At 46.1% G+C, this 26,998-nt stretch overlaps 1 protein-coding gene across 7 annotated transcripts in view; it reads left to right on the top strand.

Moving 5' to 3' along the window:
• The window catches only part of alms1 (ALMS1 centrosome and basal body associated protein), a 78,335-nt gene that overhangs the window by 40,679 nt on the left and 10,658 nt on the right, over window positions 1-26,998 (top strand). For 5 of the 7 annotated variants that reach the window (XM_059965888.1, XM_059965885.1, XM_059965884.1 and 2 more), the window contains 9 exons: window positions 955-1,085; window positions 5,669-6,635; window positions 9,968-10,093; window positions 10,173-10,316; window positions 11,648-12,387; window positions 12,623-12,770; window positions 17,473-17,643; window positions 23,013-23,269; window positions 24,562-24,736. In XM_059965888.1, coding sequence (XP_059821871.1) covers window positions 955-1,085; window positions 5,669-6,635; window positions 9,968-10,093; window positions 10,173-10,316; window positions 11,648-12,387; window positions 12,623-12,770; window positions 17,473-17,643; window positions 23,013-23,269; window positions 24,562-24,736 — 2,859 coding nt within the window. The remainder of the gene's footprint in view (window positions 1-954; window positions 1,086-5,668; window positions 6,636-9,967; window positions 10,094-10,172; window positions 10,317-11,647; window positions 12,388-12,622; window positions 12,771-17,472; window positions 17,644-23,012; window positions 23,270-24,561; window positions 24,737-26,998) is intronic. The other 2 variants (XM_059965886.1, XM_059965887.1) reach the window with 2 other exon arrangements.

Raw genomic sequence — 26,998 nt, 5'->3', positions numbered from 1 at the left:
TCTCATCCAGTGAGTGGTCAGTTTATGGATTAAGCTGCCAGAGGAAGTGGTTGAGACAGGTACATAAGCATTTAAAAGACACTTGAACAGGTACATGACCAAGTTTAGAAGTATAGGACTAAACAAATGGGACCAACTTGGATGGGCATCTTGGTCAATAGACAATAGATACATGAGTAGGCCATTTGGCCCTTTGAGCCAGCACCGCCATTCAATGTGATCATGGCTGATCATCCACAATCAGTACCCCGTTCCTGCCTTCTCCCCATATCCCTTGACTCCGCTATCTTTAAGAGCTCTATCTAACTCTTTCTTGAAAGCATCCAGAGAATTGGCCTCCACTGCCTTCTGAGGCAGAGCAATCCATAGATCCACAATACTCTGGGTGAAAAAGTTTTTCCTCAACTCTGTTCTAAATGGCCTACCCCTTATTCTGAAACTGTGGCCTCTGGTTCAGGACTCCCCCAACATCGGGAACATGTTTCCTGCCTCTAGCATATCCAATCCCTTAATAATCTTATATGTTTCAATCAGATCCCCTCTCATCCTTCTAAATTCCAGTGTATGCAAGCCCACTGATTGGATTGGTTGGGCTGAAGGACCTGTTTTTGAGCTGAATGAGTCTGAGTGCCTGTATCACATTGGGCCTGGTCCAGCAAACAGGAGGCTTTGTCTGTTGGAATAGTGGCCTGCCTTCAGAAACCTTGCTGCATATTTTCCTTACTTGAGGGACAAAAGACTAAGTCTGTAGAGAGACTCTCTGCTGCTATTGAGGGTAGGCTTGTTCCTTTCATACCAAGACATGATCTCAGTGTTTGGGTCAAAGGAATTTGCTGGAAGGATAAAAATAGAGGCGTCTCATTTACCCAGCTCTAGATGTTTAATATCTAACTTTGCTGCTCCTGTATCTTTTATAAGAGTCACAACTCTGTGGTGTCATCTCTGTTCATCTAGGTGGTGAAGAAACAAAGAGGTCAGCGCAGACTCTCGACCCACTCTCAATGCTTGATGAGGAAGACCGCAGAAAGATTGAAGAAATCAAAGCAGAGCTACTTCAGAAAGCAAAGAATTCCATCGGCCTCCAGGTAGGTTTGAGAAAGCCTCCAACTTCAGGCTGCTGGACATTCATGGAGGTGTTTAATGGGAGGATACAGACGGAACTTCACTCTACACTCTTCAGGGTGGTAAAGAAGACATATGGTTTGTTGGTCTTCATTAGTCAGAGTGAGTTGAAGAGCCTCGATAATGTTATAAAACTCTATAAAACATAGTTTAAACCACACTTGGAGTATCATGTTCTGTTCTGGTCATCTCATTATATGGAAGCTTTAGAGAGGGCGCAGGGGAGGTATACCAGGATGCCGACTGGATTAGGAAACACGCCTTATGAGGATAGCTATGGCTTTTCTCTTTGGAATGAAGGATGATGAGAGGTGACTTGAAGTTGATAAGATAATTAGGTCAACTGGACAGCCAGAGACATTTTCCCCAGGGTGGAAATGGCTAATACAAGGAGGCATAATTTTAAGGTGATTGAAGGAAAGTATGTTGGAGGTAGTTTTATTTTTTACACAGTGTGGTGGGTGTGTAGAAAGTTTCTTATGTTTCCTATAGTGGGGGTGTCCAGGACCAGAGGGGCACAGCCTGAGAATAGGAAAAAAAGATCCTTTAGAACAAAGATGGGAGGAATTATTTTAGCCAGAGAGTGATTTCCACAAATTAACCATTGCCTCAGATGGCTCTGGTGACTAAGTCATTGGGTATATTTAGAGTAGAGGTCGGTGTCAAAGATTACAGAGAGAAGGCAGGAGGGCAGGAGAATGGGATTAAGAGAGTTAATAAATCAGCCACGATGGAATGGTGGAGCGTAGACTCAATGGCCTAATTCTGCTTCTGTGTCTATTGGAAGGTGCTGCCAGGAGTGTGGCAGAGGCAGATATATTAAGGACATTTGACAATCTACTAAGTAAGCACAATGAAAAATAGAAGGCTATGCAGGGGCAAGGGTTAGATTGATTTTAGAGTAGATTAAAGGGGCTGCACAACATTATGGACTGAAGTACCTCTTTGCTGTGTTGTTCTACTGTTGGTTTGTTTGGTGGTGTACATGTGTACGGTTGAATGAAAATGAATTTCAACTTGAGCTGTGGGAATTGAGCTGGATAAAGCTTTGCTGCTTTAGGGAGATCTCTGCATATTTGGGCAGTCTTCAGTGAACAGAGGGGCAAGTCTAGACCTGACCTGTGAGAAATGTATGCAATAGAACTGGATGTAGACTCAACCAGTGCAGAGACTGCACCCGAGCAGTTACTTGGTGCTTCACTGCCTGCAGGGTAAGCTGCTCTTTTATTCATCCCTCTGTTTAAGTTTCCCAGTCCGTCTTCTGCTCGGTGTGTGCACTAATCCATGTTGTCCACATCCACCGAGAATGTACCTTCTTTGAAAGCTCAGTCAATTTATTATCAAAGTATATACGTTACCATATACTACCTTGAGATTAACTTTTTTGAGTGAGTTTACAGGAAGCATAAAGATTATATAGAACATACCATGGGAGTGTTGTGGCAGCACAGTAGTTAGTGCAATGTTACAGCTCAGGTGTTCTGGAGTTCTGAGTTCTATTCCAATGCTATTTGCAGGGAGTTTATATGCTCTCCCTGTGAACGAAGTGAGTTTCCTCCTTCATTCTATAGAGGTACAGGTTAATAGGTTAATTGGTCATTGTAAATTGTTCTGTGATTGTCCAGCCTCCCCCCTCCCATTAAGGACAAATATACAGAAAGGTGCTGGGGGGAAATGTCTGTAACATGAAGGATCCCACCTGCCCTGCTCATAGACTGTTTGTTCCACTCCCATTAGGGAGGAGGTTATGTAGTATTCACACCAGGACCACCAGACTTAACAACAGTTACTTTACCCAAGCTGTAAGACTGATCTACACCTCCATCCACTAACCCACCCCTCCACACCCCAACCACCACAAATTTATCATTTCCTGTTAGAGTCACCTTACGTACAGCCAGTCCGGTCCCTAGCATCACTCTATGGACATACAGTCAATCTACTTAAAGAAACCATCTTATGTATTTATTGTGTCCTTTATCTTATTGTGTTTGTTGTGCTGCATCGGATCCAGAGTAACAATTATTTCGTCCTCCTTTACACTTGTGTACTGGAAATGACAAACAATCTTGAATCTGTTTTATTATTGAGAGTATTTACAGGAAAAATGAACAACATAGAACACGACAGTGTGTGATTGAAGGATGACAGCGTGTTGGTAATGTTCAGTCCTTGGAATTTGGAGCTCTCAATGTTGTTGTATCCAGGAGCATGTGCAACCCCTCCCCTTCTCCTCCCAACCGTTCCCAAAGTGAGTGTATCTGGGACTGATTTGGAATTGCTACTTTCATTCTTAAAGAAGGTTTCCAACTGTTGTTGTGGGATCTGATGTCCACCCTTATTCATACTGTCTTCAGTGCTGTCTTGTTCTCATAATGTTTTGATTTGCTTGTGATCTGTCATCGTGGGTTAGTTTAAAAGAATGAGAGGAGATCTCATTGAAACCTATCAATATTGAAAGGCCTAGATAGTGGATGTGGAGAGGATGTTTCCTATAGTGGGGGACAAGAGGACAGAGCCCCAGAATTGAAATATGTCCATCTAGAAAAGAGGAGGAGCAGTTTCTTTAGCCAACGGGTAGTAAATCTGTGGAGATTGTTTAATATTATTTCCAGTGCACAAATGTAAAGGAGATTGAAATTGTGACTCCAGATCTGATGCAGCACAAATAAAAACACAATCAATATAAATACATAAGACTGCTTATATACATTGATTGTATGTCCATAAAGTCTTGCTAGGCACAAAAGTGTCCATACATAAGGAGTCTCTGACAGGAAGTGATAAAGTGGTGGTGGAGTGTGGAGGGGTGTGTTAGTGTGTGGATGTGTTGATCAGTCATATTGTTGGGGGAAGGTAACTGTTTTTGAGTCTGGAGGTCCTGGCATGGATGCTATGTAGCTGCCTCCCCATTGGGAGCAGGACAAACTGTCCATGAGCAGGGTGGGTGCGATCTTTTATGATGCTACTGGCCTTTTTTCAGCACCATTCTATATATATGTCCTTGATGGTGGGTAGGCTGGTGCCAGTGATGTGTTGGGCAGTTTTGACTACCCATTGTAGAGTCATCCTGTCTGTAGAAGGCCAGCACAGCAGGAATTGGTGGATGAAGGTGACTGTCGTCTTGTCCAAGGACTCACCACCAGGAGATCTGTGAACATGGATTCCACTGGGTTAGGCTAGCAGCTCCCAACATACCAAAAACTCATTACCATTTGCTGAGGCTGGGTTTGAGTACGTTGTACTTGGTCAAACTCATCAGTGCAGACTTCTTCATTGCAGGCACAGATACCACCAGCTGGCTGCCCGTAAGTCACTGAGTTAGTGGTGTGCCGTCCGCTCTGGTGTGTGATTTGCCCATTTCTCTTTGGTGCACAAAATCCAGAGGATTGGCTGGTTTCAACAGGGTGTCTCTCTCCCTGCGAGGAGCATGCTTAGAGTTTGCGTTGATCAGCATGCATTGGGAGTCAGCGTTGCTCGTGCCGTGTGACAAAGTTCTTTGGGGAGGGGAAGGGGCAAATACTCCGTTTGTGGCTTGTGGATTTGCTGTGTGAGTGTGTTGTTCACTGTCTGTTGTGGGTGAACACTTGATTCATAGTGGGGGTAGGGGATTCTTCTATTAATCCTGCCGTTGTGGTCTGAAGTAACACATGCACAATGCTGGAACTCAGCAAGTCGGGCAGTATCTGTGGAAGGGAATAAACAGTCAAAGTTTCAGCCTGAGGATTATGGTCCTAGGTTAGGTGTATGATAGCTTTAGGAAGCCTTGTTAATCTGGAGCTGTCCCAATGGCAGCTGTCCCAATGTGCCACTGTTAACTCCAGGGGGTATGGGCTGCGGAAAGAAACCAAGAAATGACCCAGGAACACACTCTACTAGCAGTGGGCCAGAATGGAGAAGTCGTAAAGGAGATGCCCAAAAGGAAAGGTACTAATACATCATCTGCAGTTGTCAAAATCGGGACTTCAATTCCGGCACTGTCCATAGGAAATTTTATGTATTCTCCCCATGTGTGCGTGAGTTGCATCTTGGTGCTCCGGTTTCCTCCCACGGTCCAAAGATGTACCAGTTAGTAGGTTAATTGGTCATTGTCATAGTCCTGTGATTAGGCCAGAGATAAATAGGTGGGTTGCTGAGCGATGCAACTTGTTGGACTGGAAGGGCTGTTCCTAGCTGTACTTCTGAATCAAGGGTCCTCAATCTTTTTTATGCTATGGACCAATACCATTAAGCAAGGCGTCTGTGGGCCTCGGGTTGGGACCCTCCTCCCAACGGCTCGAAATAAATAAATAAATAAATAAATAAATAGATAGATAGATAGATAGATAAAATGGACGCAGCCTCTCATTGTAACTGCAGATCTCTCGTTCAGTAACATCCCGGTGAGAAGAATAAACTAGTAGAGCAGGCATTGTGTATGTGTAAGTTTGGTGGCAGGTATGTCCTCGAAGGGCTGAAAGGCCTGTTTCCATGCTATGTCATTCTGAGTCTGAAAGGTGAGGTTGGTGACTTAGGTACCAGACAAAGTGATGTGTGTCTCTTACAGTGTGCATGGTCGGTGACGGCTAAGGATTCTTCACTGGTGTCGGACCCCGGCTGGCCTGCCTGCCCCCTCCCCACCTGCCTGCCCCTCAGCAGCACAAGATCACGGATCCACACGCAGGATTGGGGCCCATCGGACAAGCAGTGGAACATGGACAAGCTCCTGGGGACCCTGGGTGCAGGGTCTCCCCCGACTCCTATTGCTGCCATCACTATCTGTTCCCGCAGGAAGCCCCCGTCCTCAAGCCCCTCGCTTTCGGCATCCCTCCTTATGGCTCCATCTGACCATGAGCAGTTCCCTGCCCACCTCCATGAAGCCAAGGTCTCGGCCATAGAACCAGCTCAGTGCTTGGAGTCAGTGGTCGGTGATGAGGGTCAGTGCCCACAGGAGGACAGGCACATTGCCAAACCCATTACAGTGAGACAGGATGTGGCAGAGGCAGCTGAGGGGCTCACAGATGGTGACTCCATCTCAGCCCCCCTCCGGTCTCCTACCAGGACTGTGATGTCCCACATCAGGGTGACCCTGTCTCCTAACCGATCCAGGAGCCCCCTTTCCCCCTCGGGCAAGTCCCTTCTCCTGTCAGGAACGCAGCCTTCTCCACCAGCTCAGCACCCCATCCCTGCAACAGCCAGCCATTGTCCACCCTATCCACCATTGCCCATGCCCATGCCTGCCATTTGCCCTACCTTCCCATCCTTGGTTGACCACTCCCCAGGAGCCATGTTCCCTGGCACCGGGCAACCACAGGGCCAGGACAGTCCAGAAACAAGGACTGTCACAGTACAGGGCAGCAGCAAGGTGGACGTGTCCACCCAAACGTCTGGACTGGCTTTCGCCCCCCCTGCAGGATCTATGCTCAGCCAGGCAGCAGGTCAGGACGTGGGAGTTTGGAGTGAGGGAACGCCATCCGTGCCGGCTCCGGTGACTGGGGGAACCACTGATGTCTCTGGTCATGTCTTGACCACAGGTGAGTACCTGAGAAAGGTTGGAAGGAGAAAAGTGGGGAAAAACATGGACAGAGCATCACATAAAATGCTGGATGAATTCTGCAGGTCAGGTTGTAATGGAGGATCTTGGCCCAAAATGTCGACTATGTATTCCCCTCCATAGATGCTACCTGGCTGGCTGAGTTCCTCCAGCATTTTGTGTGCTGCTCGGGATTTCCAGCATCTGCAGAATCTCTCATGTATATAGCATGGATAGAAGATTGGCTGACTGGCAGGAGGTAAAGATTGGGAATAAAGGGAGCCTTTTACTGCTTGCTGCTAGTGACCTGTGGTGTTCTGCAGGGTCGGTGTTGGGACCGCTTCTTTTCATGTAATATGTCAGTGACCTGACTTGGTGGCCAAGTTTGCAGATGATACAAAGATAGGTGGAGGGGCAGGAGATATCGAGGAATTTGGGAATTTGCAGAAGGACTAATGAGAATTGGGATGTATTTGGTTGTGTCCTTTGGTAGATGGAATAAAGGTGTGTTCTATTTTCTAAATGGGGAGAAAATTCAGAAGTCAGAGGTGCAAAGGGACTTGTGAATCCTCGGGCAGGATTTCCTGAAGGTTAATTTACAGTTTGAGTGGGTGGAAGGCTAATGCAGTGTTAGCATTCATTTCAAGAGGATGTAAAAGCAAGTATGTAATGTTGAGGCATTAATAAGGGAGGATTGTGAGTAGTTTTGGGTCCCTTTTAAGAAAAGATATGCTTACATTAGAGAGGGTCCAGAGGAGGTTCACAAGAATGAACCTAGGAATGAAAGGGTTAACATATGAGGAGCACCTGATGGCTGTAAGATATAGAGTGGATTTGGGCTGGAGATAGTTTCCCGTGGGAGGCCGTGTTGGGCCATAGGTCGGGCTTCTCAGTAGATGAAGGCCCCACTGAGTTTGAGCTGTTGCTCTTGATGCTGACGGAGGATACTATAGAAATTCCAAGGCATGATTATTGGTGTGGACTGTGGTTTATATTGGTCTTCTTCAGTGTTTCAGCTTTCTTTTTTGTTGCTGACTGGCAGGTAGGTGATATGTTACTTTATTGGGTGGATGTTATTGTCACCGATTTTGTGTGTGGAAGGAGCCTGAGGGGGTTTGGTGTTTGATGTTTTAGCTGCCGTGTCTGGGTCTGGGTGGGTGGCCTATTGGTTTCTGTGTGAGGGAGAGGTTGGGTTTGAGTTTTGTTTTTCTTTTTTGTGCAGGAGGGGATCCTCACAACTACCATTGTTTTTCTGTACTTTCTGGCTATCTGGAGAAGACGATTCTCGGAGTTGTATTCTGCGTACATACTTTGATAATAAAATTAATCTTTGAACCTTTTGGGAGGATGTTCCTATAGTGTGGGAGTCAAGGACCATAGGTCACAGTTTCAATACAATGACATCCCTTTAGAACAGAGATGAAGCAGAATTTCTTTAGCCAGAAGGTGGTTGTGGAGGCCAAATTTTATTGGTTATATTTAAAGTGGAGGTTGATAGGTTCTTAATTAGCTAGAGGGTCAAAGTTTACAGGGAGATGGTACAAGCTTGGGTTTGAGAGGGAAAATAAATCAGCCATGATTGAATGGAAGGATGGACTTGATGGGCTGAATGGCCCAACTCTGCTCCTATGCTGCAATGCCTTAGAAAGGCTCATGAATACTATCTTGTAGTCTGGTCCCTTAGATGTGCCTGATGTATTTTTGTGGTCCTCAGATTGATAGGAAAGGGAGGATGGACTGATTTTTGTTGTGTTACTGGAACAATGCATCTCTTGTGCAGACTTCACAATGTTTGTGACATCATACGGAGGCGTTCTGCATTCTCTGGTGCTGGGACACTACTGGTAGCTGGAAATTGGACAGAGAATAGAAATCTCCAGACCAGCGGTGGGCTAACTGGTGGGTGAGGGTGAGGCTGGGATCTTGGTGTCAGAGAATCTAATGCTTGGGCCCAACGGCGGGGAGGTGGTAAGGTTGGTAAACCTTTGTAGTTTTGTACCTTGGTAAGCTTGAACCAGTGCCATCAAACGTTCCTCATACGTTAAAGCTCTCTACTTCTTCTGGACTACAGACCCAATCAGTCCCCCTCCACCACCAGTCTACTCCAAATGGCAGAACTGGTCCTCACCCTTAATTTCTCCTTCAGCTCCTCCCACTTTCTTCAAATCAATCCTATGTGGAACAGTCCATATTCCAAGGCTACACCTGTGTGCTCCCCAACTCTTCTTGTGCTACATCGATGACTCCATTGGTGCTGCTTCCTGCAGCATGCTGAACTCGTTGACTTCATCAATTTTGCCTCCAGCTTCCACCTTGCCCTCAAATTTACTAGGTACATTTCTGACACCTCCTTCCATCTATCTTTCTGTCTACATCTGTGGAGACAGTCTATCTACTGATTTTTTTATAAACCCATTGATTCTTACAGCTACCTGGACTATTTTCACCCTGTCACTTGTAAAAATGCTATCTCCTTTTCTCCGTTCTCTGTCTCTACCGCATCTGCTGTCAGGATGAGGTTTTTCATTCCAGAACTACTGAGATGTCCTTCTCCTTCGAAGAAAACAACTTCCCTTCCTCCACCATCTACATTGCCTTTACCTGAATCACTTGTAATTCGAGCATGTCTACTCTCACCCCATCCTATCACTACCCCACCAGGGATAGGGGTCCTCTCGTTCTCACCTACCATTCCACCTCTGCGTTCAGCACATAATTCTCTTTTCTCCGTAACTTACACCATCTCCAATGGGATCCCACCACTAAGCACATCTTTCCCTCCCTCCATGTCAGTCCATGGCCTCCTTTACTGTTGTGATGAGGCCACACTCAGATTGAAGGAGCAACACTTCATATTCCATCTGGGTAGCCTCCAGCCTGATGGCACAAGCATCAATTTCTTAATCTTCTGGAAATGGACCCCTCCCTTCACCACTCTCCGTAGCTGTTTCCCAGATGGGAGTCACGAAAGCCAGTGATGTCCCAGGTCAGTGAGTCCAGAGATAGAGATTTGAAAGTTGAAACTCCTGGATCATCTTCTGTAGAGGTCATAGGCCCAGTGTTGCTAGTCTGTGTGTTCAGGCCAGAGACTGAAGGTTGGAGTCCTAATATCTGAGAGTGTGGATCCAAAGACTGGAGACCAAGAGGTGGTTTGTCCTGGGGTTAAGTGTGTGTGTTGCTGTCTTTCTTTGTTTTGGTGGCAACATTTGCAAACTGCCCCGGCACACCTTTGATTGAGTTGGTTGTTAACGCAAATAATGCATTCCACTGTATGTTTCAATGTACTTGTGATAAATTACTCTGAATCCGAACAACATCTTGTCTTGCTCACAGATGTTCCCCTGATGTTGCCTTACAAACCCGCAGGCAGCTCCAGGCTGTTCTACATGCCCAGCTCTGAAGCAAGGCATAGGATTGGCCTGATGGATTCCAAGAACAGTGGTGAAATCTCCCAAGCAGGTCATTTTCAAACTTTTACTAACTCCCTGCAGGTTCTGACATTGTGTGTTTTTGACCTGGGCTCTCTTTTATCCCCTAGATTTAAATAATGTACCTCCCCCAGGCCCCCAGTCCCAAGTACTACCTCCATCAGGAAGCCACACAGCACTTGGTAAAGGAACAGAGCACTGGAATAGTAGGAAGACTGTAGCCTCAAAAGTGACCAGGAGCAAGGAGGGAAGAGGTGAGCATGTGGCAGGAGCCTCAATTTGGATAGATCTGATAATAAACACAAGAGATTCTGCAGATGCTGGAAATTCAGAGCATGGACACAAAATGCTGGAGGAACTCAGCAGGTCAGACAGAATGTATGGAGAAGAATAATAGTCAATGTTTTGGGCTGAAACCTGCCACTGGGACAAAATTTGATCCAGTCCTGAGAATGGCAGTGCAGAGGCACAGTGACTTATTTAACTCCCAATAATGGTGCTAGCTTCAAGTTCTTTGATAGTACTTCAGAGTTCCTTGTCAAGGATTTCAGCCAAAGCTTCACTAAACTAAGCTATCTTCTGTATTTATTTTTTGTTTTTTTTTAAATTATTTATCTTATTGTGATTTTTTTTTTGTGCTGTAACAGATATTTCATTCTCCTTTACACTTGTGTGCAGGAAACAATATTAAATAATCTTGAATGAAGGGTTTTGGCCTGAAATGTCAATCTTTATGCTACCTGACCTGCTGAGTTCCTCCAGCATTTTGTGTGTGTCACTCTCGACTTTGAACATCTGCAGAAACTCTTGTGTTGATAATTAAGTTTCTGAGGACTGATTTACTGGAAAGGCTAGAACAATGAAGAGTGTAATGAAGCTCCTGATGAAGGGTTTTGGGCCGAAACGTCATTATTACCTCCTCCCATAGATGCTGTCTGGCCTGCTGAGTTCTGCCAGCATTTCGTGGTTTTTGTAAATCTTTTTCTACATCTTTGTTATATGTTTTTCAAAGTGATGTATGTTTTTTGAGGTGGGAGGTTGTTTAGGCTCATGGGGTGAGCCAGGATGATTTGGCTCAGATGCTCCATGTCTTGCTTATCCCTGTGACCGTAGAGGTGTGCCCCCTGAGGATCTGAATACTGTATAAAACACAGTTTGATGATAAGTCTCAGAGGCACTAACACAGGCTGAAAGCTTGCTCAAAGGTGCAACTTTTAAAAGAGGACAGAGGAGCTTCGGGAGGGAATTCCAGAGCCTCTAAACCAGAGCTTGAGGTCTGTTGGTGGGGTGGGGTGGGGGGGGGATGTGGGCAGGCAGTGACACATGGACCCATTTGTGGGTGGTTAGGTGGGAGGTGGCCATTGGGAAGAGAAGAGATAGGAACTGAGGCATGTAACTGGGAGTCTGTGTACAACAGGGTTGTTGGTGAAGAGGGGCAGGAAGGGTGAGGAGAGCAGTGTTTAAATTTGGTAAGTGGGGGCAGAGGACAGCAAAGGCTGGTGGAAATAATGTGGAGGGGGTAAGTGAAGGGGTTTGGAGTGCATCCTTGAACCCCCACATTACACTATTTGTTGTGGCCTCACAGATCCCAGATCTCACCGGAGCCTGCACACCCAGCGAGCAGGGGGCTTAAAGAACTCACCAAGGCAAAGGGCAGAAGGCGAGGGTGCCCAGTACAGGACAAATCGTCACCCTAAGGAGAGGCAGCGAATGGCAGGCAGCCGACACGCCCCACTCCAGCATGCCAAACGAGAGGCCTGGCTTGAACCCTGCCCCCTGGAAGGGGAGTCTGGGCTCTCGTACAAGGAGCGGGCAAAAGCCGTGGTGAGGAGTGCTTGGGAGCAGCCAGCACCTGGGCACCGACCCCGGGGCAGCGCACTCGATGAGCTGTGGGAGCGCTTCCAGGAGCGGCAGCAGAGGCATTGGAGCCTGAACTCGAGCACAGCCAGCGAGTTGTCCCTGCTGCAGCGGCTCGATCGCCTGGCGCAGCTCCTGCGGGATCCCCGTCCACTGGCTGCTGGCCGCCCACGCTCTCCCAGCACCACCTCGATGGCTGAGATCTCCACCGACCACGTCCGATTCCTGCATGACCCTGACAGCTCATCACCCAGGGTCCCATCCACTGAATCAGCCACCTGCGGCCCATCGGACTCCAGCAGTGCAGCTTCGACCATCGACACTGCCCGCCTGATCAGGGCATTTGGGCCCGAGCGTGTTCTGCCTCTCGACCGTCTGTACGGCACCATCCAGCGGCAGAGGGAGCATCCAACTCCGCGGCGAGAGCGGCCAAGGAAGGGAGAGACTCGATACCCTGGTACTCGCAAGGTGAGTGTGTCACTTTCTTCTACACCCCCTTGCACCACACCCCTCCCGTCTCACTCCCACAGGAAGTATACTAGGCTGTTACTTGTAATTCTATAAAATACAAGCAGACAATTAATTGTTAAACAGTCAGTTCTAATACGGGATGGGCTCCTGTGGTCACCCATGCTGTCATGTTTCTGATCTCGCTTTCTGTGCGTACGTGTGATATTCAGCAACCTCTGTGCTTCCTCTGCAGGTCTCTACCCCGCAGGCTCTTACTGTATCCTCTAGCACTTCCGACTCAGCTGCCGGACGCAGAGGGTCAGCTTGGCCACCCCAAGGACCCTCTAGCCGGCTCCTCTCCAAGAAGGTTACTCGTCTGGTTGACCAGGGCGTGCAGACAGGTGAGTGAGAGGAGGCACGTCAGTCCCCTTTAGTGCTCTTTTACATCGCTCCCCATAACACTTCCTGATGTGTGCTTTCATCGGACATCCGTGACCAGAACGAACTGTGCTGGATGCAGGTGTACTGGTGAAACGCACCAAGTTAGTAGTCATAGAACACCATAGCCCTTGACCCATGTAGTCTGTGCTGAACTGTTAATCTGCTTGGACTTATCGACCGGCACATGGACCATAGCTCTCCATGCCTCTCCCAGCCATGTACCTTCAATGTTGCAATCCAAACTGACATCTGCTGGCAGCTCTTTCCACACTCTCACTACCCTTTGAGTGAAGAAGTTCTTGAATAATTCATCTGTCACCCTAAACCTATGACTTCTAGTTCTAGACTCACCTGCTTGCATTTAGCCTTTCAATATCTCTCATAATCTTGTATATTTCTATCAAATCTCCCCTCATTCTTCGAGACTTGGAATAAAGTCCAAACCTATTTAACCTTTCCGTATTACTCAGGACCTCAGGTCCTGGCAACATTCTTGTAAATTTTTTTTGAACTTACTGTCTTATTGACATCTTTCCTGTAAGTAGCTGACCAAACCTGTATACAGTACTCCAAATTAGGCCTCATCAACATCTCGTACAGCTTCAATACAATATCTCAACTCCTGTAAAAGCCCTCAGAATCAGGTTTAATATCACTGGCATATGTTGTGAAATTTGTTACTTCATTGCAATATATAATAAAAAAGCTGTAAAATGCAATAGGAAATGTGTATAAAAATAAAGTTGAGCAAAAATATTGAGGAAGGGTTCAAAGTCCATTCAGAAATCTGATGGCAAAGGGAATAAAATGTTCTTGGAATGTTGAGGTTTCAGGTTCTTGTATCTCCTCCCTGATGGTAGCAATGAATAAAGGGCATGTCCTGGGTGATGGATGCCGCCTTTTTGAAGGAATGCCTTTTGAAGCTGCCCTGGATGCTGGGTGGGCTAGTGCCCACGATGGAGCTGGCTGAGTTTACAACTTTCTGCAGCTCTTTCCGATCCTGTGCAGTGGTCCTGGGTGTAAAATTAGATCAGCCATGATAAAATGGCGGAGTAGAATTGATGGACCAAATGGCCTAATTCTGCTCCCATGTCTTATGGACATGGGTGGTGGTAGGGGCAAGTACAGTAGAGACAATTAAGAATCTCTTGGGTAGGCACTTTAATGGTAGCAAAATGGGGGGACTATGAGGGAAGAACTGGTTAGATTGATAATGGACTAGGTTAAAAGCTTTGCACGATATGTGGGCCAAAGGGCTTGTACTGTGCTGTAATGTTCTATCAGTAGTAGAAGGCTGTTCCTGTTGTTTGAATTGGTTGTTTTTTTAAAATGTTTTAACACTGTTTTTAGCAAAACAAAAATTGTAGTTTTTACTGACACACAATTTGTATTTTTTAACGTATAATCTCACAATATGTGGTGTTGGTCTCCACCTACTGATGGAAAAGCAATTTAGCAGTTATGTAATGGTTTATCACTGTTTCATTTTTCCTTGCCCAGCTGTTAGCATATGACACACGTGCTGTGACTATGTGTCTTACAGGTTTTTCTTCATCTCAGGAATTTTGCTGAGTACAAAAGTGTTGGCCTCTGCAAAAATTGCTATCTTGTTCTTTTCTTTGGTTTCATATCCTCTGTATCTGTTCCTTTGTTTAAACTTTAAATTAAATGATCATGAGGCAACAAGTTTTTACTCATTCTTGGATCCCAACCTGGGGATCGAAAAATCACCAGATCTCTCACTGTGTTACAGACCATAAATTGATACTGTGTGTTAAGTCAGAAAATACACAAAAATTGTTTAGTATGCTGACCAAGTCTGCACAGTATAGTGGTGAATGGCATTAGGGTACATGATACTGATAAAGAAAGTTTCCTAAAGTGGGGAGGGAGGGAGAGAGAGGGAAAAAAAACAGGTTCCCAGCATTGACAATGTTGGTACTTTGGAAGCTTGTTCATACATAGGGTGACACTTCACACTTAGGTTAGAGTTCATACATTAGTGCTACTTCCTGCACCCATGTCTTGTCAACTTCATTCACTTTACCTCCAACTTCTACCCTGCCCTCAAATTTACCAAGTCCATTTCAGACACCTCCCTCCCCTTACTCGAACTCACTGACTCTAACAGCTTATCTACTGATGTCTATTATAAACCTACTGACTCTCACAGCCACCTGGACTAATACTCTTCCCACCCTGCTACTTGTAAAAACGCCATCCCCTTCTCTCAGCTGCTCCATTTCTGCCACATCTGCTCTCAGGATGAGGCTTTACATTCTAGAACAAAAGAGATGTCCTCCTTTTTCAAAGAAAAGGGCTTCCCCTTCTCCACCATCAATGCTGCCCTCAACAGCATTTCTTCCATTTCACGCACATCTGCTCTTACCCCATCCTCCTGGCACTCCACCAGGGATAGTGGTCCTCTTGTTCTCAATTACCACCCTACCAGCCTCTGCATCCAGCACATAATTCTCCGAAACTTTCGCCATCTCCGACAGGATCACAACAGCAAGCACATCTTTCCCTTCCCCCTCACTTTCTGCGGGGATTGTTCCCTAAGCGACTCCCTTGTCCATTCATCCCTCCTCACTGATCTCCCTCCTGGCAGTTATCCTTGCAAGCGGAACAAGAGCTTCACCTGCCCCTACACTTCCTCCCTCACTACCGTTCTGGGCCCTAAATGGTCCGTTCAGATGAGTCTTTGAGTCTGTTGGGATCATATATTGTGTTTGGCGTTCCTGGCGTGGCCTTCTGTATATCGGTGAGACCCTACTTAGATTGGGAGACTGCTTCACCTGCCAGAAAAAGCGGGATCTCCCACTGGACACCCATTTTAATTCCACTTCCCATTCCCATTCCGATATGTCGAGATGAGATCACACTTAGGCTGGAGGCATAACACCTTGTATTCCATCCGGGTAGCCTTCAACCTGATGGCATGAACATCGATTTCTCAAACTTCTGGTATTGCCCCCAACCACCCTCCTCCATTTCCCATCCCCTTTTCCCTCTCTTGCCTTATCTCCTTGCCCACCTATTGCCTCTGTCTGGTGCTCCTCTCCCTTTTCTTTTTTCCATGGGCTTCTGTCTCTTTCACCACTTTACTTCCCAGCTCTTTACTTCATCCCTCCCCCTCCAGGTTTCACCTGTCACCTTGTGTTTCTCTCTCTCCTCCTCCCACCTTTTAAATCTACCCTTCAGCTTTTTTGTCCAGTCTTGGCGAAGGGTTTCAGCCCAAAATGTCGACTGTTCTTTCTTTCACAGATGCCATCTGGCCTGCTGAGTTCCTCCAGCATTTTGTGTGTGTTGCTCATACGTAGGGTTGTTCATTACATGGAGAAGCCTGTAGTCCACACACAGCTATAACCTTTCACTAATTGTGAACGCTGCCTGCAAAACCTCATCATGAAGGACTTAACCTGACCCATCAGCAGATCCTTTCCTTCACCAGTAGATCTTCCTGCCATAAGCCATGCCATGTTAGCTGCCGTAGGAGCAAAGTTAGGCCATTTAGCCCTTTGGGTCTGGTCCACCATTTTCTCATGGCTGATTTATTATCCCTCTCAATCCAATTCTCCTGCCTTCTCCCTGTAACCTTTGACACCCTGACTAATCAAGAACCTATTAACCTCTTAATATTCCAAATGATTTGAATCCGTCTTTGGCAATTCATCACCCTCTGGCTAAAGAAATTTCTGCTCATCTCTGTTCTAAATGAACGTCCCTCTATTATGCAGCTGTGTCCTCTGGTCTTAGACTCCCCCACCATAGGAAACATCCTCTCCACTTCCACTTTATCTAGGCCTTTCAATATTCGGTAGGTTTCATTGAGATCCCTCTAAACTCTGAACTCCAAGCTAAACAACTCTAAACTAAAATTCTAAACTCCAGCAGGTACAGGCCCAGAGCCATCATTTCCAGAATCATTCTGGAGAACCTCCTCTGGACCCACTCCAATGTCAACGCATCTTTTTATTTATCTATTGATTGAGATACAGCGTACAATAGGCCCTTTGAGCCATGCTCCCAGCAATCTACCAATTTAATCTTAGCCTAATCAAAGGACAATTGACAATAACTGGTTAACATACCAACCAGTACATCTTTGGACTGTGGGAGGAAACTGGAACACCCGGAGAAAACCTGTGTGGTCACTTGAATGTACAAGCTCCTTGCAGGCAGCAGTGGGATTGAACACAGGTTACCTATACTGTAAAGTGTTGTGCTAACCACTATGCTACAGCAATAAGAGACCCAAAAAGTCCCTTTGCACCTCTGATTTCTGAATTTCCCTGTTTAGAAAATAGTCGATGCCTTTATTCCTTTGGAGTTCTGAATGGTCCATGAACCCTACTTCACTATTCTGCTCTATTTTTGCACCACGTATTTTGTTTCTTTTCATAAGCTATAGTAATTTTTAATCTATTGCACTGTACAGCTGCCCCAAAACAACAAATGTTTCAACAATCAGTGATAATAGACCTGATTCTGAACTCCTCCATTACTGAGTCATTTTCTTAAGGTTTCAACATCTGCAGTCTCTCTCAATCTCCCTCAAGTTTCTAATTTCTCTCTTTGAACTACCTGCTGTTACCCTACCCCCCTCTTGTTTGGGGGCCACTCTCCCTCCCCTGGGTGACAGCTGCTGTCTTGTGCCAGGCTCTCTGGAGATCGTCCCAGGCGCCACCAGGAGACAGACCCGTGACGTGGGGGTGACCTTCCCATCGCCAGATCCGGATGTGAGCCTGCAGCGACTGACCGGGCCTAGAGACAGGAGGAAAGGTGTATCCCAGACTGAGAGGAAAGCCAGTAAAGGCCACAGGACACCAGGTAAGGGAGTCAGCTGTCTGCTATATTGCTGGGAGTCTGGTGCAGACCAACACATCGTTCAGTACTTTGGTGTACTATGTTCTGTTCTGGTCACCTCACTATAAGAAGGATGTGGAAGCTTTCGAATGGGTGCAGAGGAGATTTACAAGAATACTGCCTGGTTTGGAGAGCATTTTCTTACGAGGGCGAGCTAGGGCTTTTGTCTTTGGAGTGAAGGATTTTGAGAAGTATTTGACAGAGGTGGACAAGATGAAAAGAGGGATAGATCAAGTGGACAGCCAGAGACTTTCCTCAGGATGGCAATAACTAATATGAGAGGGAATAACTATAAGGTAATTGGAGGAATGTACTGTATGTGGAGGATGTCGGAGTTAGTTTTTTTACACAGAGTGGTGGGTGCATGGAACGTATTGCCGTGGTGGTGGGAGAGGCAGATGCATTAGTCACATTAAAAAAAAATTTAGATAGGCAGATGGATGATAGAAAACTGGAGGGCTATGCAGAAGGGAAGGGTTAGATTGATCTTAGAATAGGTTAAAAGGTCAGCACAACATCATGGGACAAAGGGCTTGTACTGTAATATTCAGGAACTGGCAGGTTTGAGGGGCTGAATGGCCTTTTGCTCCTGTGTGACAGTCTTGAGGGACAGGGTGGTCAGCTGTTTGCTCCTCATAGCCAGAGCACCCATTTAACCTGTAATCCCACTGCCGGTCACACCCTCATGTTCTCAGCCAGTGTATAGTGAGTGTTCATATGTAGTGTTTGTCAAGGAGTGGAGCCCATCTAATCTCAGCCCCTGTGTAAGCACCCACACCTACCCATTCCACAACTGGGGAGGGCACTGGGCAGAGCCACTGCCTCTTGGGTTTGATCCCAACTTAATGGGGCTGTCTGTATTTAGTCTGCACGCTGTCCCTGTGACTGTGTTGGTTCCCCTAGAGAAATATGCTAGAGTCCTGTCTTTCAAGTTGTTCCCGGGTGTAGCCCATCTTTAAAAATCCTTCCTCTCCCAAGGATGAAATCTGGAGCTCCTGTTGGCATTTCTGTAGATCTGGGCTTTTACAGAAACTGGTTGCTAGCCCCATGCCCCTTTCTCCTCCTCTCACAGCCGGACTTGGAAACCATCCCTGGCAGAGTTGGTGGGCTAAACAACTGCTGTGAATTGTCCTTATTATGTTGGTGGAACTTGGGGAATAAAAGAGGCCCAGTGTGTATAGGTGATTGGTCAGTGCAGGGTGGATGGACTGAAGGGTTGTCACCATGCTGTATCACACTAACTCTCCATTCACATCTTCTCTCTGTTTACTTTGCCTCTTTTGTCAGAACCACTCTAATCCCCTCATAACTGGGCATTTCATTGTTATTTATTTTATTTAGAGAGCAGGTTCTTCTGGCCCAATGAGCTGCACCCGAGCCTGCTCACAGGACAATTTACAATAACCAGTTAACCTCCTAGCCAGTATGTCTTTGTATTGTGGGAGGAAACAGGAGTGCCTGGAGGAAACCCCCGTGCACACGGGAATGAACATAGAAACTTACTTACAGAGAATGCAAGAATTGAATTCTGAAGTCTGATGCACCGAGCTCTAATAGCACCATGCTAACCGCTACTCTACCATGACAACAGACAATAGGTGCAGAAGTAGACCATTCGGCCCTTCGAGCCTGCACCGCCATTTTGAGATCATGGCTGATCAATTACTATCAATACCCGGTTCCTGCCTTGTCCCCATATCCCTTGATTCTCCTATCCATAAGATACCTATCTAGCTCCTTCTTGAAAGCATCCAGAGAATTGGCCTCCACTACCTTCCGAGGCAGTGCATTCCAGACCCCCACAACTCTCTGGTAGAAGAAGCTTTTCCTTAACTCTGTCCTAAATGACCTACCCCTTATTCTCAAACCATGCCCTCTGGTACTGGACTCTCCCAGCATCTGGAACATATTTCCTGCCTCTATCTTGTCCAATCCCTTTATAATCTTATATGTTTCAATCAGATCCCCTCTCAATCTCCTTAATTCTTGCGTGTACAAGCCCAGTCTCTCTAACCTCTCTGCGTAAGACAGTCCAGACATCCCAGGAATTAACCTCGTGAATCTATGCTGCACTTCCTCTACAGCCAGGATGTCCTTCCTTAACCCTGGAGACCAAAACTGTACACAATACTCCAGGTGTGGTCTCACCAGGGCTCTGTACAAATGCAAGAGGATTTCCTTGCTCTTGTACTCAATTCCCTTTGTAATAAAGTTCCACATGGAAGGTTAGTTAAGAAGGTTCAGTCGTTAGGTATTAATGCTGGAGTAATAAAATGGATTCAACAATGGCTAGATGGGAGATGCCAGAGAGTAGTGGTGGATAATTGTTTATCGGGATGGAGGCTGGTGACTAGCGGGGTGCCTCAGGGATCTGTTTTGTTTGTAATATACATAAATGATCTGGATGATGGGGTGGTAAATTGGATTAGTAAGTATGCCGATGATACTAAGGTAGGAGGTGTGGATAATGAGGTGGGTTTTCAAAGCTTGCAGGGAGATTTATGCCAGTTAGAAGAATGGGCTGAATGTTGGCAGATGGAGTTTAATGCTGAGAAGTGTGAGGTTCTACATTTTGGCAGGAATAATCCAAATAGAACATACAGGGTAAATGGTAGGGCATTGAGGAATGCAGAGGAACAGAGAGATCTAGGAATAACAGTGCATAGTTCCCTGAAGGTGGAGTCTCATGTAGATAGGGTGGTGAAGAAGACTTTTGGAACGCTGGCCTTTATAAATCAAAGCATTGAGTACAGAAGTTGGAATGTAATGTTAAAATTGTACAAGGCATTGGTAAGGCCAAATTTAGAATATTGTGTGTAGTTCTGGTCACCGAGTTATAGGAAAGATATCAATAAATTAGAGAGAGTGCAGAGACGATTTACTAGGATGTTACCTGGGTTTCAGCACTTAAGTTACAGAGAAAGGTTGAACAAGTTAGGTCTCTATTCATTGGAGCGTAGAAGGTTGAGGGGGGATTTGATCGAGGTATTTAAAATTTTGAGAGGGATAGATAGAGTTGACGTGAATAGGCTGTTTCCATTGAGAGTAGGGGAGATTCAAACGAGAGGACATGATTTGAGAGTTGGGGGCAGAAGTTTAAGGGAAACACGAGGGGGTATTTCTTTACTCAGAGAGTGATAGCTGTGTGGAATGAGCTTCCTGTAGAAGTAGTAGAGGCCAGTTCAGTTGTGTCATTTAAGGTAAAATTGGATAGGTATATGGACAGGAAAGGAGTGGAGGGTTATGGGCTAAGTGTGGGTAGGTGGGACTAGGTGAGATTAAGAGTTCGGCACGGACTAGGATGGCCGAGATGGCCTGTTTTCGTGCTGTAATTGTTATATGGTTATAAAGGCCAACATTCCATTAGCCTTCTTCCCTGCCTGCTGCACTTGCTCATTCACCTTCAGTGACTGATGAACAAGGACTCCGAGATCTCTTTGTATTTCTCCCTTACCTAACTCTACACCATTCAGATAATAATCTGCCTTCCTGTTCTTACTCCCAAAGTGGATAACCTCACACTTATTCACATTAAACGTCATCTGCCAAGTATCTGCCCACTCACCCAGCCTATCCAAGTCACCCTGAATTCTCCTAACATCCTCATCATATGTCACACTGCCACCCAGCTTAGTATCATCAGCAAATTTGCTGATGTTATTTTTTATGCCTTCATCCAAATCGTTAACGTAAATGGTAAACAGCTGTGGTCCTAATACCGAGCCCTGTGGTACCCCACTAGTCACCACCTGCCATTCCGAGAAACACCCATTCACCGCTACCCTTTGCTTTCTATCTGCCAACCAGTTTTCTATCCATGTCAATGTCTTCCCCCCGATGCCCTGAGCTTTGATTTTACCCATCAATCTTCTTTGTGGGACCTTATCAAATGCCTTCTGAAAATCGAGGTACACTACATCCACTGAATCTCCCCCGTCTAACTTCCTGGTTACATCCTCGAAAAACTCCAACAGATTAGTTAAGCATGATTTACCCTTGGTAAATCCATGCTGGCTCGGCCCAATCCTATCACTGCTATCTAAATATGCCACTATTTCAGCCTTAATAATGGACTCTAGCAACTTTCCCACTACCGATGTCAGGCTGACAGGTCGATAGTTCTCTGTTTTCTCCCTCCCTCCTTTTTTAAAAAGTGGGATAACATTAGCCATTCCCCAATCCTCAGGAACTGATCCTGAATCTAAGGAACATTGGAAAATGATTACCAATGCATCCGCAATTTCCAGGGCCACCTCCTTTAGTACCCTAGGATGCAGACCAGCTGGACCTGGGGATTTGTCAGCCTTCAGTCCCATCAGTCTACTCATCACCGTTTCCTTCCTAATGTCAATCTGTTTCATTTCCTCTGTTACCCTATGTCCTTGGCCCATCCATACATCTGGGAGATTGCTTGTGTCTTGACGTCCAGTTATTTCAGTGCCAGCATTCGGAGTTCAATTCCTGCTGTCTCTAAGGAGTTTGTACGTTCTTCCCGTGACCGTCTGGGTCCTCTGGCTTTCCTCTGGGTGCACCAGTTCCCCCCACATCCCAAATGCATGCAGGTTAGGATTAGTGACCTGCCGGAAGCATGGCTCTCAGCACATTCTCAGACTGTTTTGGTCATTGACGCAAATGACTCATTTTGCTGTATTTTTGGATGTACGTGTAACAAATGAAGCTAATCTGTGTGCTGTGATGTTGGAGTTTGTTGAATCTGTGTAATGTTCGGGTGTCCCTCCCTTAGGGTATGATTAACCTGTGTGATTCTGTGATGCCACTGTTGCTTTGTGTTGGAGATGGGTGTGGTGGAGGAGTTTGGGGTCCCTCCCTGCAGCTCTGTTAACCTGTGTTGTTTCTCTGAATCGGAATCAGAAACTGGTTTAATATCACTGGCATATGTTACGAAATTTGTTAATGTTGCGACAGTACAATGCAATACATGATAAATATAGAGAAAAAGAACTGAATTACAATGTGTGTATTTATATATTATGGGTATATGGATATTAAATAGTTAAATTAAATAAGTAGTGCTAAAACAAAAGTGTTCATGGATTCATTGTCCATTCAGAAATCTGATGGCAGAGGGGAGAAGCTGTTCCTGAATTGAATGTGTGCATTTAGGCTCCCGTACCTGCTTCCTGATGGTAACAGTGAGAAGAGGGCATGTCCTGGGTGGTGGGGATCACTAATGGTGAACGCTGCCTTTCTGAGGCACTGCTTCTTGAAGATATCTTGGATACGATGCAGTCTTGTACCCATGAGGAGCTGACTAATGTTACAAATCTCGGCAGCTTGCTTTGATAACCCAGCTGTCTTACTCTGACCCCCAGCTATCGCCTGGTACATCCCTGCACACGAGCTACAGGGGGACTGGAGGAAGGAGAATACTAATGACCAGTATCGACCAGTGCAGGCACGGGCCCAGCGGGGGCTTGTCCCCCAGCTGTGGAGGGAGCCTCTCCGACAAAGACATCTTCAGGACCAGTGGGTCAGCAAGGAGGCGCGGGACACTTGGCCCCCACCGCCAGCTCGAGAGGATGGGGTTGGGGGCAAGTTCCCCTCCACGCTTGTTCCCCTCACGCTCAGGGTAAGAAACATTTTTGTTGCCTACCTACGAGAAAGATATCCATAGTGTTGAACGAGTGCAGAGACAACTTACAAGGATGTTGGCGGGACTTGAGTTATAGGGAAAGGTTGAATAGGCTAGGATGATAGAGGTATACAAAATTATGAAGGATATAGACAGGGTAAATGCAAGCAGGCTCTTTCTAAAGAGGTTGGATGAGATTAGTGTGAGGGGGAACCTCAACACTCAGAGGGTGGTGAGAGCGTAGATCAAGCTGGCAGCACAAATGGTCCATGTGAGCTTGATTTCAACATTTCAGAGAGATTTGGATAGGTAAGTGGATGGGAGGTGTATGGTTGACTGTGTTCCAGGTGCAGCTTGATGATTTCTAGTCCAGCATGTAGTAGATGGGCCAAAGGGCAGGTTTCTGTGCTGTCATGTTCTATGAGTCAGTTACTGATATGCTCTGTATGTGTCACAGTGACTATGTACTCAGCAGCTAGGGAGCTGTCTCCGTCGGATTGCAGGGAACCTGTGGTGTCCCAGGGTGTGCACGGTGGCTCAGGCTCATGAGGCGCTCGGCAGAGGATAGGTTCAGATCCGCAGTCAGTCCTTCCCTCCAAAGCCAGCACCTGTTGGATTGTGGGGTAATTCTCTGCAGTAATTTAGAGACCCGATTCCTCTCGGGAACATCAATGGGGTGAGGTTGCTCACGGTTACTGACAAAGCAGGGGCTTGACCGTCCACCCCCCTCCCCACCACAGATACACCCTGACCCGCTGAGCTTCGGTATTTTATTTGCTTAAATCTGTGTTAATGTTCACAGAGATTAGTGATCTAGCACCAGCTTCTAGGAGGTTCCCCACCCCACCAGAACCCTGAGACCTGGTTGTCACCTGTCCTGTATGAGCAGGGGACATTGTGACTCCGTCAGGTTAGGATGAACCAGCTGGTGCAGAGAGAGGCAGGACACAGTCTGCCAGAGTACAGTCTGTGCTCTTTATACTGCCTCTAAGTCCTGAACACAGGCACCAGCAGGCTGCACTCCACAGCGGAGATGCTGGTGCTTCCCCTCTCCTCCCCACGATTGTGTTCTGCAGAGAAGTGAGCAGAGCACTGGCTAGGTGTGATCAGCAACTGGCCGTGTGTTGATATTCAGCTGGGTCACTGGAGTGATTGACCTCTGGATGGTACATGGGTGGAGAGGATGGTGGTCAGTCTGGGATGAGGCAGCAAAGTAGGGGTTTAGGTGCTGTGATTGGTTCCGTGGAGCCCTCTATCCATCTATATTCCTTTCTCTGTCCCCACCTCAGGAAGCCTTGATCATGAACAAACCCTGGTTCATTTCGCACTCACAAGAGCGTGTTCGTCGCCTTGCTTTGCTGGTGGAAGAGAGGAAGTTGCAGAGTGAGTTCCAGAGTGAGAGGGACAGATTGTTCAACCAGCCCCCATCGCGGGGCTTCCGGGAGTGGAGGGGCCAACGTCCAGGTGAGTGCTGACACCTTGGTTTATTGTTGTCGCAGCTATCCAGGAACAGGGAAACACTTTGTTCTTGCCAGACTTATCATTTCAAAATGGAGGCAGTGTAAGGGGAAAATCAGTGATAGAATGCAGAATATAATCAGACCTGCACTCTACTGCAGTACACACTCCCCTCCAGACTAACACACAGCTCACTGGAGCAACTCATGACTGCATGGCCAGTTCTGCTCTAACTCCATGTACAAGTTTGCAAGTGATCCACAATAGTAGGCCATATCTCAAATAACAATGCATTGGAGTACAGAAAGGAGATGAAGAGCCTGGTGACACACTGTTGCACTTTAGGACAAAACAGGGAAGGATTTGCACAGTGCACAGTAGGGCACTGAGGAGTATGGTGGAACAAAGGGATCTGAGAATACAGATCCATAATCCTTTGAAATGGTGTCACGGGTAGATAGGGTCATAAAGAAAGCTCTGGGCACATTGGCCTTCGTAAATCTTAAGTATTGAGTACTCAAGATGAAATGTTATTTTTAAGTTGTCTAAGACATACATTGGTGAGGCATAATTTGGAGTTTTATGTCTGTGTGCAGTTTTGGTCACCTACTTACAGGAAGGATGTAAATAAGGTTGAAAGAGTACAGAGAAAATTTACAAGGATACTGCTGGGTCTGGAGGATGTGAGTTATAGGGAAAGTTTGAATACATTAGGACATTATTCCCAGGAGCATAGGAGATTGAGGGGGGATTTGATAGACCCAAGTCCATAAAATATAGGAGCAGAATTTGACCATTTAGTCCATTGAGTCTGCACCACCATTTCATCATGGCTGATCCATTTTTCCTCTCGGCCCCAGTCTCCTGCCTTATCCCCGTATCCCTTCATGCCCTGACCAATCAAGAATCTTATCAACCTATGCCTTAAATATACCTACTACTTGGCCTCCACAGTGCCTGTGACAAAGAATTCTACAGATTCATCACTCTCTGGCTAAAGAAATTCTTCTTCATCTGTTCTGAAAGGATGCCCTCCATTTTGAGGCTATGTCCTCTGGTCTTACACCTTCCCACCACAGGAAACATCATCTTCACATTTACAAACTTTGCTACAAAGCTATCAATTCCATCATCCTAATCATTGGCATAATTTAGAAAGAATCGGTCCCAACACTAACCCCTATGGAACTTCACTAATCACTGGCAGCCAACCAGAAAAGGCTCCCTTTGTTCCCACTCTTTATCTCCTGCCAATCAGCCACTACTTTATCCATTCTAGAATCTTTCCTGTCATGCCGCTTGTAGCTTGTTAAGCAGCCTCATGTGTGGCACCTTGTCAAGTGACTTCTGAAAATCCAAGTACACAACATCAGCCGATTCTCCTTTCTGTCGTGCTTGATGCATCTTCAAAGAATTCCAACAGGTTTGTCAAGGCGAGATTTTCCCTTGAGAAAACCCTGTTGACTATGGCCTTTTTAATCATATGCCTCTAAGTACCCCGAAACCACATCCTTAACAATAGACTCCGTCTTCATAACCACTGAGGTCAGGCTAACTAGTTTGTAGTTTCCTTCCTCCTGCCTCTCTCCCTTCTTGACGAGAGGAGTGACATTTGCAATTTTCCATTCTTCTGGCAGAATCAAGTGCTTATTGAAAGACCAGTGCTAATGCATTCACAATCTTTTCAGCTACCTCTTTCAGAACCCTGTGGTGGACACCATCTGGCCCAGGTGATTATCTACCCTGGGACCTTTCAGTTTCCCAAGAACCTTCTCTGTAGCAATGGTAACCTTGCACACACTTCATGACCCCGGACACCTTTGGCTTTCACCATATTACTGGTGTCTTCCACAGTGAGGACTGATGCAAAGTACTTATTCAGTTTGTCTAGCATTTTCTTGTCCCCAATTACTACCCCTCCAGATTTGTTTTCCAGATATCCAGTTCCATCTCTTTTTTTACATTTTATATATCTGAAGAAGCTTTTGGTATCCTCTTTAATATTATCGGCTAGCTTACTGTTGTATTCCATCCTTACCTTTTTAATGACATTTTAGTTGCCTTCTGTTGGTTTTTAAAAGCATCCCACAAATTTTTGCTCTATATGCCTCTCTTTGGTTCCTCTCTCATGTCTCTGGAATTCCCTTTACTCCACTGTAATACCGATACATCTGGTTTCAGCTGCTGCTTCTCAAATTTCAGGGTGAATTTGATCATATTATGATCACTTGCCCCTTTGGGTTCTTTTATTCTAAACTCCCTAATCAG

The sequence above is a fragment of the Hypanus sabinus genome, chromosome 3 (genome assembly GCF_030144855.1).
Source record: "Hypanus sabinus isolate sHypSab1 chromosome 3, sHypSab1.hap1, whole genome shotgun sequence".
NCBI classification, from domain to species: Eukaryota; Metazoa; Chordata; class Chondrichthyes; order Myliobatiformes; family Dasyatidae; genus Hypanus; species Hypanus sabinus.
Note: the sequence above shows the minus strand (reverse complement) of the source record. Positions and strands in the feature narration are given on the sequence as shown.